We start from the raw sequence: 15,895 nt of genomic DNA, 5'->3' as shown, positions 1-15,895 counted from the left end.
ATCTAAACAATTTTACAAAAACGTGATCTATTTATTGAAAAATTGCGTGAAAAGGATTACACAGATAGTGATATTGAAAGACACTCTTCAAATAATGAACATGATAATCATATCTCACATTTACGTGAATCAATGCCTAATCAATGAAGGGCAAACTATATTCACAACTACAGAACATTCGACCCACGAATACTAGGGTCTTAACCCTATTAAACAATTGGGACATAATTCGCAATGAACCGTTACTCAGTAGCATTTTTCCAAATTTGATTAACAGACCTATGTAGATGTAATATTCCTGCAAATGAATAAAAAACAATATGCATTCATTTCGCATTAATATGGGAACACTAATTTCTATCTGGAAAGTACTATTTTAAAATTTAAACCCTGTAGTGCACTATTTTATTGTATTCTTCTGGTTGCCCAATGTCAAACCAATTGACCAGTATATTGATCATTACAAAATATTTTGGTGAATATTTTTGTTTTGAGACTTTATTAGCATTTGGCTGTTACAATACCTGTCATTGAAATGACATTAATTCCAATTAAGCTACGGTATGTCATCTGCCACACAATAAAGATACGATTACCACGGCAGTGCCAGTCCAACTAGAGGGTGTTTTCCTGGTCAAACTCCTGTGTTTTATATTATCTACCTATAAACACACTCAGTATATAGGAAAACCATGTCAACAGCATATCCCCACCTTTGAGTGTAATCTCTTACATGCTGTTGTCGTCATCGACATACTTTCTATACTTTCTATGTGACTGCGCACTGCTGGAACTACCTAACGTATTTTACTTAATCACGCTAGTTATTTCAAGCCGTACCTTTATTTGCGAGGCCATTCATTTTAAGAATGCTACAAACAGCTAGAAAAGGAGATGCTGAATTACGGAAAATATTTCCCTTTAACAAATGTTACATATGGTCCACTTTGCGCTGCTTACACCGAATATAATATTCCAAACGTTCCTGCGAACATTCAGTAATTATAATATTATTAACTATTGCATTAATGTTATTTTACGTCACTTTATTTAGTAAATTTGGTGTGTTTTATTGTATAAGTCTAATTGAAGTCATAATAATTAATTATTCGGGTTCCAATTATTTCAAAGTCATCATGTACTGTTTCAATTAATGCTATTTTATAATATATTATCTATATTATTATAATGTTTTGGTTTTATTATTTCATATATAATATTTAACGTTTGAGTGTACTACATTTTGCTGAGAGCATAAACCTATTTTTTTAATTGTGTTACAAACCGGAAAACTAAATAGTCTCCTGCGAACCAAGCTGCCAATATCCCGCAACACTGAAAGTCAAACAAAAGCACACAACCAGTATAAGACTAATAATACTAATTTAATAACCAATAAGACAATCCTAAACCATTAACAGGGGTAATATAAATTACAATTTACAGATATTCTGTTGGTCATATAGTCGCTGATGATGGAATTATTCAGTGACACGTACATATATACAGAAGCTACTATTGCTTGAATGCATAATCATTGCGATCGGTGTCAAATCGGACAAACATAGACATCTTTGGATTAACTAATGCATAATTAGTAAAATTATTTAATTCAAACAAGTTGTATTGTGGACAGACGTACCAATGCGTTTGTATTTATTGATTCCAACTATTTTAGGACTCACGTTCACAAAGAGGAAATATTGTATTACAACGATTGAAGGGTCCCCCTGTCCATTACGACTAGTTGAAAGCCCAAGTAAGTCGGCCCGTTCGTTAATCTTTGTTTATAGAAGGTGAGTGTTTTCAATTTGTCATTTTTCTCACACTGATGTGAGTACTTTCGTAATTAATTGGGCCTATTAATCAAAATGTATTTAAGGAATGTATGACTAAATTAATTCATGAATGATTCTATGAATGAACGAATACAATTAACCCATGATTGTGTGAATTAATGAATGAATGCCTTTAATCTGTTGTCACTTGTTGTTGGGCTCGCCGTCGACTGATAGCGATTCAATAAAATAAAAATAGGATTTTGATTATAGCCATTCATTTCATCTTATTTTGTTTATTTTATTTTAATTTACTTTTTTTACTATTTTTATTTCACCATTATTTTGCTTTATATAATTGTTTTTATTTTAACTAGATTATATTTATTATCTTTTCTTTTATTATTTCCGTAAAACATTGTTTTTAAAGGTTGAGGTAAAGGTTTTGTCTGTTAATTGATTTCTAACAAAAACACATGTGATTTGTTTTACGGTTTTCAAGCACAATTGTACACAGTGACTGAATGCATGGACAAATCATTAATAAAGTCATGCAATCATTTATTCCCAGTGCAACAAGCAAGTAAATCTCACTCATTTACTTGCAGTGTGTTTGGATGATTCAGTTCCTCTACCTATTCATACAGACAGTACATCCAGTTTATTGTTACTTCTTTTAACATTTTTCAATTTATTCCTTCCAAACTATACTTAAAATTATATTTATTTTCAAGCTTGCATAACTGTTTACCTAGTTACAATAGTTTACTTGCATGTTAATAATAGATTCTTAATATTTGCACAAATGTATTTTTGAAGAATTTCGAGCTTTATTTTTATGTTTAGTTAAGCTTAATTTAGAAAACTAGTTATATTGTTACCAAAATCAATAAACTAAAATAATTAATTACGACGGCGACAAAGGGGCAACGTTAATGAGTTTTCGGCGACGATAACAACACACGCTAAGAACGCAAATGCTCATGGGTAGACGCTTGTTTGTGAACAATGACACGCTTTGGCAACATGACGCGTGCGCAGGTGACGACATCTCCTAACTTATATTGAGTCAGTACTACCGAGAACTTCCATAAACTGCTTATGCATATAGAAGTGTCACGCAGACAAGCGGATGTCGGCGCATTGCAGTACTGTAGGTAAGATTGAGTCTTGTAACACCGTTTACGTGTTCGTGATTTTAGTGAAGTATAGAAAGTATGTCGATGACGACAACAGCATGTAAGAAATTACACTCAAAGGTGGGAATATACTGTCGGCATGGCTTTCCTATATACTGAGTGTGTTTATAGGTAGATAATATAAAACACTGGACTTTGACCAGGAACACAACCTTTAGTTGAACTGGCACTGTCGTGGTAATCGTATCTTTATTGTGTGGCAGATGGCATACCGTAGCTTAATTGGAATAAATGTCATTTCAATGACAGGTATTGTAACTGCCAAATGTTATTAAAGTCCCAAAACAAAAATATTCACCAAAATATTTTGTAATGATCAATATACTGGTCAATTGGTTTGACATTGGGCAACCAGAAGAATACAATAAAATAGTGAACTACAGGGTTTAAATTTAGCCAAAAATAGTACTTTCCAAAATGAACTCATGGTTCCCATATTAGTGCGAAATGAATACATATTGTTTTTTATTCAATTGCAGGAATATTACATCTGCATAGGTCTGTTAATCAGCTACCAAGATATTGGTCAATATTGCACTTATCTTTGAATAAGCCATGAAGTGAGTATATTTGTAATGCGTGAATCTGATTGGCTGTCATGGTTGTGAGTATACTAATTATTAGTGTCCGTCATGCAGTGTGCTGTTGTTTACAAAATATATTCATAAAATATTGAAGATACATATATGTATTTCTATTGAATATTGGCCTTTTATTTCAGTGACACGTCCTCACCGGAAGATGAATGTTTTGATAACCTGGGTGATTTTATTTTTTGGTTTAGGCTGGTGACTGTGAGTACACATATGTGATTGCGATACAAACAAAATGTATTCATTAGCCAAATTGCGTGGCTTATGTCGCAATATTCAGATTGAAAATTGTTGAAACATTTTAAATCATTGAACATCAAAACATCAGTAAACATATCGATCTGTTATGCTGCCATTTGTTATTGAAGTAACTTCTTTTATTCAATATTATCTAAGACAATTTTTTAATAAACTATTATATTATTCATCACAGATTGGCGTAGTAGTTGGTTTAACATTCTTGCAACGAAGAAAGTTAATTTTTTTGGATAAATTAAATGGACGTCCTGGCATCATATAGTAAGTACTGTTTGAGCTCGTATTATATTATTATATTTTTAGGCTTTTAACGTATTAATTGTCCACGTATTTTATCAACAGTCCTGTCAATTTACTAGATGACCGCAGGAATAGGTATTGTTATGCTGCTGCGTTTGGTACGGTGACTGGATCTCTTGTGTCGTTCTTTTCCTATAGCGCATTTGGCGAGGGTGACCCGTTTGGGATTGATGATAAGTCACCTGGCATTCAAAGTAAGAGAACTGTATTCATTTTATATAACATTTACGTCTAATATACTCATTATAGACACAAATTCTATTGTTAGTATATTACTGTAGTCTAGTCATTCGCCGACAATCAATTGTCTTGCTGAAAGCAAGGAACTTTAATATACCAGCTCAATGTATGCCCCCCACACACACACACACTCTCCCTGTGTGTCACACAGACAAGTGGCTGTTAAGTCATCGACATTGTATTGACCCAAACACACACTCAGAAAAGTTTAATCTGACCAACCTTTCATTCTTTACAAGAAAAAAAATAATATTGTTGTCATGTTTGCACATTGTATCTAATATATATAAATATATATATTCACTGATGTGCCATATAAGGAGATTATTTGGTATGCGAATATAATGAACTAGCGTTGTTTAATTTCACTAATTTTTATGTTTTCATTTATAGTATTGTACGTCGTTCTTATTGCACTTATATACGGTTTCACGTACTATCCATTGTTTATTGCAATCACCATGGAAACCCTGGTTACTGTCGCTATTGGTACTGTCTATGCGTATACTTTCATGATTACAAGTATAGTTACTGTCTTTGCATGTGGCACTAGTGTGGTAAGTATTTAATTATTCACACGTGTCATTGGCGATTACCCACATAATAATATCTAAACGCTGATGCTGAAATACTCATCTATGTTGCAGAACTGGTCGGAGGTATTAATACAGCTGCCAATCACCACCTGTGCCGCTTTCTTATCTGTGCATTTCTCTATTGTGCTGGTGAAAATGATTGTAGCGAGAATAAGGGCGGGGAAGTTTATCGACAATGTAAATGGGGTAGGTAAAAAATGATAATCCTAATTCGTTATCCTATTAAATGCAGCTTTATGAGTTATTCATTTATATATTCCTTGCTATAAATTGACAATCCGACGATTGCACATGGAATGTCAAATAACAACACCAATTCGAAATATGTGATGTGTTACTCCGTGTAATACTAAGTAAAACAAAATTACATTGTCCACTGATAACAAATGCCAAAATACACAGCAAATATAACGGTGAATAACAATTTGCTTTGCACAGTATAGTTGCGCTGTTGTTTCCATGCAGTCATGTAACCCACTTCTAATTAAGCAAAGAATGTGTAACAAGAGTGAGATATGGTAAACATACATAATCTTCTGTACAGTGGCATATATTATCCATTCTCTTTCATTGCTTCTTGTTTAATAATTCGTTGGATATTATGTGTCATCGTTAATATGTATGTTGACCACATTCAATTGGCAACAACAAGCTTTGAATTTTGTTTTGACCATGGAGTTTTCACTTTACACGGGGTTACGCATGATGCGTGGACAAGTGCCATTCACTGGCACCTGCTACCAGTGAAGATGTTAAACACAACATTTTATATTAAGTAACATTTCACTTAAACTACAGTATTGAGTTTAACCTCTTCAATTTTTAAATCAGTCGGCACGATCGGTAATAAATTATCTTTTTATAATATTAATTATTCCCTCTATCAAGCCATTGGAGATCGATAATTACAGCTTCCGTTATGTCAAACAGTTGTTGTACAGTAGTACTATTACACAAGAAGAAGCCAGGTTAGTAACTTCTGTAATTTTTAAAACTCACATTCTATATATTAAGATGGGCCTCTATGAGTTGTAAATGTTGTTTCCACTATTGACGTTATTATTATTATTATTATTATTATTATTATTATTATTATTATTATTATTATTATTATTATTATTATTATTATTATTATTATTATTATTATTATTATTATTATTGAACATGAATATTTAAATTATAGTGTTGAGGATGATGTTGAAACAACTAACAAGAAGTGCTTGAAGCAATGTAAAGACTTACTTAGGATGTTGTATGTACCAAGAAAAGGTAAACAAACTTGTTTCCAGTTATTGACAAGTGGGACACTTTTGAGAGAAACCCGAATCACATTATAATGAATTAAACAGAAAGCATTTGTATTTGCAGGATTTAAATATTCCACACGACTCATAACCACCATGGTGCTTTCTTTCATTCTCATCTACCAGGTGAGTTCAGCATATTGAAACATAGATGAAAGCAATTATTTTAGTGCAAGATCAACCACATTGATGTTGATGACCCCTTTTTTTAAAGAAGTATCACAGTTAATAATATCGTTTATAGGAATTGACTATGATAGTGTGTCATTGGTGCACATTGGAACACATGGTCACGCAACTAGAATCTATTTAGTTATTGTTAAATTGAGGATTACCTAATTTGCATGTTAATTTTAAACATTTTCAATTGTTACTCACATGTCTGATTAGTTTCTATGTATATTAATTACCTAATGTGAATACTAATTACCACATTTTTAGCTTTTCCGCCACAACCACTCATCAGACGTGAATGTATGCTCTGGTGTAAGCCATATATATGTTTAGTTTAGGGTTAAATTATGTGCTTACTAATTACCTAATTTGCATAAATTAACTAATTTATAGGTGTTTTACAGATATCGTAACACTCATCAAATACCAATGACATTTGGTACAGATCTGACTACTTCAGGGTTAAAATCTATAAATATATTACTTACCTACTTTATATAAATGCGACCACAATAATATGCATAAGTTTAATTACTCAAGCACTGTTGTTATAATGCAACTTGTGCTATAATATAGACACTTGAAAAAAGAGGTGACTAGCACAACAGATGTTACCATCTTTATTATTCATAACTTAATTATTTCATGCACTTTTGCAGCCCGGGATGTGCATTTTGGTGCTATATTGAATGCATCGGACAAGAAATATTAGTAACATATCGGATGATTGTATGTGGTCATGTGATCTTATTAATATGCATAACAGTGATGTATTAGGCATTGCTGCAGATAATGCGATACAACTAGTGCTATATTGAAGGCATCGGACAAGAAATATGACTATATATATATATATATATATATATATATATATATATATATATATATATATATATATATATATATATATATATATATATATATATATATATATATATATATATATATATATATATATATATATATATGTATATATGTATATATGGTCATGTGACCTCAATGATAAGCATAAGTGTTATAATTGTGTTATAGCTGAAATATAAGGTCATCATACATGGTAATATTTCTTTTAATTATTTTTAATCATTATAATATACTAGTAACCAATTTGAACCACTCTGATCACTGCTTGCATCTATATTTTTAAATGACATATTTTTTCTATTAGAAGCAAATCTGCTCAAATGAAAATGACAAAGGCAAATCATGTGGCCAAAATAGGACATACTTAGATAATGTTTATACAATAAATACAATTTGTGCTTTATGTGAATTAGAGATGTGCTACTAATTGAGGTAATACAGTATTCCTTATTAGTAATTTATGCTTCCAAAACCCTTTGCACACACTAGTTTTATTCTAAGCTTTCTTTGATTGCATAATTTCGTTCAAGTTATATATAATTGGAATGTTTCTAGTGTATGATGCAGTGCCGACGTCAGGAGAAGTCTGGAAACTAGTAGCAGGTAATATCAGACTTATTGCAAAATAGCATGAATTATCATATTATATGGATGCCGTGGCAATGTAATTTATTTTCCCTTATTGTATGACACGACCTAGTTTTAGTTACTCTGGAACTCCCCGTATTTTGATTTTACAGTCGGTACATACATCTCACTGTCGGCAACTTGTTTACTTACTATATGTGTGATACTACACATAATGCAGCAGTACAGGTACGATATTCTGTTTCAGTATCAGTTTTTACAACACACGAATTCCTGGTTTGAACAGCTCTTTCTATATTCGGTAAATACTCATTATACTCAATTATGAAAGAATATTATACAACATTATCTGAATTAAAGGTTTTAAGTCTGTAAAACACAATTACACTTTCTCTTTTGTTTTAATTCAGGGAGAATATGCTAGCTGTGTATAGAGGGGACCATTCTTTAATTCCATCTGTGATTGAAAACACAACGTTTTCCTTCAGTCCAGCAATGCGGGTGGTAAAACTGGCTTAACATCATATTTCACAAATGATAATTCGTATACGATTAATCTCTTTTCTAATAAATATGGATCCCTTTGAACACATCGCAAACAAACTGCATACCTTGCATGTATTCCCGCATCTACTACTACGTGTCCTATGACCTCAAGTCAGTATTTCGCCTCGGACTTTATTTGATCCACTTTACAATGTATTATAACTGATTTATTAGTTGTGATTGAATGAGATTCTATGACCATCCGAAATTACGTCGCGATTAACACTACTATATGTATAATATTGTACAGGTATCTGCCAGTCGATACATGGGATTTCAAGTTGCCTATATGATTTGGGGTAAGAGAAAATATGTTCTAAATTTTAATCGTGTGATGGAATCTCCTTCACGTGAATATTACATTTACTAATATTGATTATGATCTTTCAAAATATGTATTTATTGTCCATTTCGATGTTTACGATCGATTCAATTTTCGAAACTAAAAGATGGTGATGTCAACAAAAATGTGAGTAGTTGCGAAAGTGCAACTATTTTAATATTAAACGATTCTATTTTGTAGGTTTTTTCATTCAGTTTTTGGTTATTTTCATTGGAGTTGCTTTTCTGGGATATTTCTTGGGTAGCGATGATGGCAGGAAAGGACTGTGGCAACTACTCAAATATTTAGGGTGCGTTCTCATTTGCAAGCATTTACTTTTACTTTGATATTTACCATATATCATATGCCATACAGAACGTCTTCTTGTAGTAATATAGTCATTCTGCAATTTCCAAGTGCAATTTTATAGTCTACTCCTGCTCCCTGAAATAAACTTGTTCCCTTGACCACTCTGCGTTACAAGCACTCTACAAATATGTTTATGGTGATGTTTACACGCATTATTGAGGTCGCACGCATAGTGTACATCATATGCGATGCACTCACATTGACATTTTGCTTTAAATATCTGTGGCAGTACTAGGTTGAGCAGTCATACGTACAGTCATAATTAGATAAATCATATTCATGTCATTACTACTCAGCAAATCAATAAAATACACAGATTATGACCCACAAATTAGGTAATTAATATGTACGGATTACAACCAAAAACTAATGTAGTATGTCGGTTATCAGTACATATGAACCATATTGTATTACTAATATTGATGGTTATTCAAATAGATCCCGTTGAATGACAGGGAAAAATAACACCATGGCGTTAAACAACGTCTTCCGATAGATGGTGATATAACTGTAATAGCCGCGTATAAATAAACAAGCACAAAATAGTGAGGTAGCGCTTGACAAGTAATTTCTACTCAATTTAGGCCAATAATTCTGGTCGGCTTACTGGTGACGCTTGGACAGTACCTTATGGCACGATTTGCATTTCTTCAAGACCATGGGAAAGTGTTTGCATTGGACAACAGGTAAAGTGTTCTTAGTCATATGTGTTACTTTTTGTGACCAATCAAATAATGGGGAGATTTAAAACAGTGAAGTAACTTTAGGTTCCGCTATTGCTTGTTACAGTATCTTCCGCAGAGAAAGATTCTGGGATACCAGATATTAGACATGTTGTTTTAAATGTGCATACCTAACAAGCACAAGAAATGCGCACATACTGTAAAAACTATGTTTGGAAATATTATTTGTGATCATTCCGATGAGTATCGCCGCCGTAAGGCTACCCATTTTAGGCATAAAATGGCTTCCAGTCTGCAATCGGGGCCAATTATGAAACACTAAGATTTCAACATAACATACATTGATAGATATCCAAAGAGATAATATCGTCGCAGGTAATAGAATGAATGCAATAAAGTGGACTAAAGTTACATACATCTAGCTGTCATATTGCTATTTGAAAATCGTCACGCGAACAGCGTGCATTGTCAAATAGTTATCTCAAACTCAATGATTCATGTTTCATTTCAGGCGTCTTTTCCACAACTTTACCTACTTTATGTTCTTTTACAACGTGTTTCTTGGAATTGCATCGTGTTTGATAAGATTATTCAAATCGCTTATAATCAGTGCATTCGTGATGTCACGTATTGATCAAAGTACTCTCCCTAGAAAATATGAAAGATTCGACCCAGGTAATGAAAAGTTACTTTCGCTACCAGTTTATATAATTGACAATCATTTCGTATTAATTTTCGTATTTTTCCGTGGTGTGTAAACAAATGCAAAGAACAGAGAGCAGAACCTTTGGTGATTTTATGTACCAGTAAAGTAAAACAAAATAGTGGGGATTAAATTCCGCTTCGATTAAGATCGAATGACAGCAATCAAAGTTGCATTTACTTGTTTTTTTAACTACAATTAATCGTATTATGATTATTTTTAGGTTACAAAGCTTATGTTGGATTTTTACAATTAGAGAATGCTCATACCCATCCGATTTTGGTGACATTCTGCAACTTATTGATGAGTGCTGTCAATGAGAACTCTGCGAAATCGCCAACTAAACATTCTCAGATGCAATTGGTTGTTAATATGGAAAACGGCATTGAAGGTCAGAGCTGGTGTTAAATTACCAACTTTTCATGATATTGTAATGCTACATTTAATTATGGCAATTGCTGGACATCATTGGTTCATAATATTAGATGAAGTATGGAGGATTGCTTTGCGGTCATGTTACTTCATCCCTATATCTATATAATTTATTTTGATTTATTGACAGAAGCAGTAGACACTGGTAGTAAACGTATTGTATCAGTTTCTCGGCGGCGGCAAGTTATACGCAATAGGTGGTTTGTAGCCTTGACCTTGGCTCGTAATCCTGGATTACAACTAAAACGCTACAAATGTGACCCGCAAGTAGAAATGGAGGGAATACCTGCTGTCATCGACGATGTTATATTGGCAGGGTTGGGCCCGGTGATTACAGAGTCTTTTACCTGAGATAGTTTTACCTAAGATGGCACTGACCGTTCTGTTTCAAGATGAAGTACAATGAACGTTATAATCACAAAGGGTTTAATTTTCTAAAAAAGAACGTTTTCAAAATAAAAATAATTGTTATGATGCAATAAAATGGAAAAAATTATCTAGAAACAAATGGCAATCGATTAGACCTGGGGTGAGATCTGGATGTACTTGCCATTGAAAGGTCTCCTGTCACTGCCAGATAGTAGTCCAGACAATTTATGGTTTGACCCATCACAAATTGCAACAGAAATAATTTCTTCACAATACATTCCGGGGAGGTGCCTAGATTGACATACTAAAAGTCTAGGAAAATCTATATTCAAAATGGCCGTTTGTTGCATTTTTACAACATGGAAAAATAACTATTAGGACATATCTTTAATTCTAGATGAAATTTTTTAGATATTCAAGTTGCTGCGATATGGTTTGGTGTGTGAGAATGTATGTGATTGTGAAACATTTTATTGAATAGCAATCATTTGCATAAATCCAATATGCGTGTATCATTTAAATGTCAATCTCGGGCCGCTCCTCACAGTCTGTTCCCCGTAATGACTCTGTGAGCCACGCCGTGGGGTGAGGGAGGAACATCAATCCCAGTGACCCGATGTTCACCCCCCCCCCCCCGTCGTTCCTGAAACAGTCACTCTTGGTAGGACTGTCGCTTCCAGGATCCAGAATCCTGCATTCAATATTGCTAGGATCCCGCCGAGTGCTGGACGTAGGGGGGAACGCACAGACGATGGTGATTGGCGGACCTTGGTTCCCCACGGGATAGAGGCCTAAGTCCTTAGGGTAGGTAAATTTTTTGCTCAACCTTTTCTGAAGTCAAATCTCGCACCCGATCGGAAGAGTGGCGACGTGCCCCCCAGGAAGAAGGGACCAGGTGGTGTTCCCCCCCTCTTCCTCAGGGGTCACCTACCCAGCTCGCAGGGGAAGCAGGTTTGATGCTTCCGCTTGCAACAAGGGGGATGGGCATATGTTCAATGGGAGGCAGAGTCGAAGCCTATCGACTTCTATAAACCTCACAGGGTCTGACCTCGGTGGAGGGAGATCACCTCGATGTGGAACCGACGAACCCATACATCTCTGTCGCACTGACTGCACTAGTGTATTCCGGTTCGAAGGCAGCATGTAACCGCTGCAATCTCCACCCCCCTGGCACGAGCCCCAGTTCAGGGCACTACCAGGGTCCCCGCAAAGCGGGAGCAATCCAACAGGAGGTAAATAGTTTGCTTACAAAGGGCGCTATACACAGGATAGGGGACCCGGCACTAAGTCCGGGCTTCTACTCGCAAGTATTGGTGGCTCTAAAGACTACAACTGAGACTACAGGTGGCTGTGCCCGGTTTGGACTTAAGCAGACTAAATCAGTATGAGCTTCCTGGAAACGCCGAGCACCATATTATTCTCCATGCTCTGTTTCTGGTTAGCCTTGTTAGATTTGAGCGATACTTACTCGCACATACCGATACACCCAGTGAGTAAGTGACACCCTCGATTTGCTCAGTTGAGCCAAGTAATCGGGGTGCTCCCCTTCAGGTTTTGCATGGCTCCATACGTATTCACCAGAGTGTGGAAACAGGTGGTGCTACTGCTGCGTCGGGACACATCACATGCAACATAACCCAACAAGGAGTGGTTAGTTAAACAGTAAGGCTAACACCAGACTTTCTAGACCAGCTGTGCTTCCTAGTAAATCGAGCAAGTTCCACCCTCAGCCAACACAACAGTTGGTGTTCCTGGCCAGGGAGTTCGACACGGAGGCAGGCTTGGTATGGTCGCCACAGGCCCGTTGCCTGAACGACCTAGCCGAATGCCTAGTCAGTATTCCCTCTGCATTCCTCCGAGAACTAATGCGGATCATCGGAATGATGTCAGCAGTTCACAAGGTAGTTCTCCCAGGCCGTGTTACACAGCCGCCCATTACAGTGCACTTTTGTTGCAACACTGGGCTCTCTTACAAGCACTGCAGAGGCGAGTAACACTCTCGGACCAAACAAGGGATGCCTTGTCCTGGTGGTTGGCAATTGCCAACCTCAGGCAGGGGGTCCCCTTGGACCCACTCGCCATGGCTATGACTCTGGAAACGGTTGCCTCCCTCAAATGTTGGGGAGCGCACCTATTGGACGAACAAGTGCAATGGAAAATATGGCCCCTGCATTAGATTCAGGACTGCCATATCAACTGGCTCGAACTGAAAGAAGTGCGCTTAGCACTACCTCACTTTCTACATATAGTTTGAGACCACAGTCTTCGCTTCGCACGGACAACACAGCAGTGGTCTCCTATAACTACAAAGAGGGGGGACCAGATCCCCATAATTGTCAGTCCTAGTGGAGCAAATTCTTCTTTGGTACCCGGAATACAATGTGGAGCTAGCCGCACACCACCTTCCTTGGAACGCCAAGCTCCCGACGTACACGACACTCTTGCTGATTCCAGGAGCTTGGCCAGTAACACTTTGTCAACCCCCATGGACCTACATGGATGTGTACGCTTTTCCTCCCTTCCCGCTATTCAGCGGATACTGGAGAAACTTTGACAGGAGTGCATCTGCATTTTGACGTGGGTGGCGCCCCAGTTTCCACTACTGTTGGAAATGTTAGTTGAAACACCAGGGGTGCTTTTGGACTTCCAGATCTGCTGTTCCAACCAGACGGCGCACTGCCTTTGAGCCCAGCAGTGTAGCACTTACACGCATCAAGGCTCTCAGTTGACTCACTCAGAGAGGGCTGCCAATGTCCTGACCATGACAAACAGGGATCCCACCAACACAGCCTATGCTTCGAAATGATGTGCGTTCATTGATTGGTGTAGTAGAAGGGAGATCCATGCCGTTTCTTTGTTGGCCAGACAGCTGACTTTTCGTCCATTGTTAGAACGAAATGGCTATAGGTCAGCCTTGTCACCCACCATTGGGATTCTCTGGGGATGAGGCTAGCCGGTTGTCCTACCATTAGGAGACTGTTTACCTAACAAGGGAACCAACCAATTATCAGTTGCATCGGCCGCTTCAAGCAGACTGTCCTTTGAGCCTCTCTGATCAGCACCACTCAAACTTTTGATGTGGAAAACAGTCTTCCTACTCAGGTAGGCGTCGGACTGAACTAGGGGTCCTGTCCTTCTCGGACGGGAGTGTCGCGTTTATAGACAATGAAGTCGTAATAAAGACACAAATCGGATTTCTCACCAGGAAGCAAATCCCAGGACGTGATCCACAACCGATCGTCATGACTGACAAGGAGGCAGCACCTGAATTTCTCTTGAACATTGAATGTTCTGCCGTTTGTGGTCAATGTCGACGATCTGGATGCACGAATGTAGTTCAGATATCTGATGAAGATAGCGACGATGATAAGCAATTACATTAATCAAACAATAAACTTTTGAAAAGAATTATAACTATTTAATACAGTTTGTTAAATCAAAAATATAGTTTATAGAGTTGAAAATTTACGTTTAAATGGTCTATTATGTATGCAGATGAAGCATCCGTCTACTCAGGAAACCATTTAAACATCTTTTCTGTACTGTACGATTCTGTTTAAAATTGTATTCTAGCATCTTAAACTTATTACTTATGCCACATAGAAGAGAAGCCGGCAGAGACGTTACATTAAATAATTATATTATCGTGGCCATATTAGATTTATGCTAATTTTCATCTACCCAATCAACACATGTGGCACTCTCATACCTTCACCGACTCAAAACAGTACCATAGCATCATGAATTTTTAAAATACCTCATCTAGAATTAAAGATATGTCCAAATAGTTATATTTCTATGTTGTAAAAATGTGCAAAACAGCCATTTTGAATATATGTAAATTAGGTATATTTCGGAAGCCTAGATTTTCCTGGACTTTTAGTATGTCACTCTAGATACCTTTTCGAAAAGCACTGTGAAGAAATTATTTCTGTTGCAATTTGTGACGGGTTGGCTCCCCTTTTTTGCTAGAATGACTGGACTATAGAGTGACTGTACTATGAGATTGTCGTAGAGGTTTACATTCTCAAAGTGCATTTTAATTGTATTATACTTTATATATATATTATCTATAAATATTGATTTTCTGCTAAGCGCCATTGAAACGAAACAGCATATTGGTTTCATGACCAAACTCTGAGCGATATTAGTGATGGTATGTGAGATACCAAACAAGTAACAATAAGAATCAGGTGTGGTCAATCAATCGGAATCTTGAGTAAAAGATTTAAGGTGTTTTGGGTTTATGCATCGTGTGTAAATAAAATTATAACAATAAAGATGCGACACATAATTATGTATTGCAGTTCGCAAAACTCCACAACTATCACACCCTACACTATCATATTTGGATATTCCCTAACTATATCAGTTTGTGAATTGCATACATCTACAATTCGATAGTTAACATGTCTGAAATAAATAAATATGCATGCTATTTCTATGCCCTTGAAAACATATTCATATATTGCACATAGTTTGTATTGCTGCTAAAACAAATCGTTTTAGGCAAATAAGCCTTTGTTTTGCCAGATAGATTTGAAAGCAAAATAAACAGGGGTTCTACTAAACAAGTG

At 36.1% G+C, this 15,895-nt stretch overlaps 1 protein-coding gene across 1 annotated transcript; it reads left to right on the top strand.

The window, feature by feature from the left end:
- The first annotated feature begins 4,829 nt into the window (after window positions 1–4,829).
- Window positions 4,830–11,457, top strand: LOC146735101 (stimulated by retinoic acid gene 6 protein-like). Its single transcript, XM_085507367.1, has 10 exons — window positions 4,830–4,925; window positions 5,016–5,150; window positions 5,853–5,932; window positions 8,305–8,398; window positions 8,691–8,739; window positions 8,964–9,072; window positions 9,716–9,817; window positions 10,326–10,489; window positions 10,741–10,908; window positions 11,080–11,457. The coding sequence occupies exons 1-10, from the start codon at window positions 4,830–4,832 to the stop codon at window positions 11,298–11,300; spliced, it is 1,218 nt and encodes a 405-aa protein (XP_085363493.1). The 3' UTR covers window positions 11,301–11,457.
- Window positions 11,458–15,895: the final 4,438 nt, after the last annotated feature.

The sequence above is a fragment of the Saccoglossus kowalevskii genome, chromosome 13 (genome assembly GCF_978046115.1).
Source record: "Saccoglossus kowalevskii chromosome 13, keSacKowa6.1, whole genome shotgun sequence".
Lineage (NCBI taxonomy): Eukaryota > Metazoa > Hemichordata > Enteropneusta > Harrimaniidae > Saccoglossus > Saccoglossus kowalevskii.
Note: the sequence above shows the minus strand (reverse complement) of the source record. Positions and strands in the feature narration are given on the sequence as shown.

What these genes read in the sequence shown, in the direction of transcription:
- LOC146735101 (XM_085507367.1), top strand. Translation starts at nt 4,830, where the DNA reads ATGGAAACCCTGGTTACTGTCGCTATTGGTACTGTCTATGCGTATACT. An exon ending in ATTACACAAGAAGAAGCCAG is followed by an intron (nt 5,933 to 8,304) that starts GTTAGTAACTTC and finishes GTTTTAATTCAG; the next exon opens with GGAGAATATGCTAGCTGTGT. An exon ending in GTGTTTGCATTGGACAACAG is followed by an intron (nt 9,818 to 10,325) that starts GTAAAGTGTTCT and finishes GTTTCATTTCAG; the next exon opens with GCGTCTTTTCCACAACTTTA.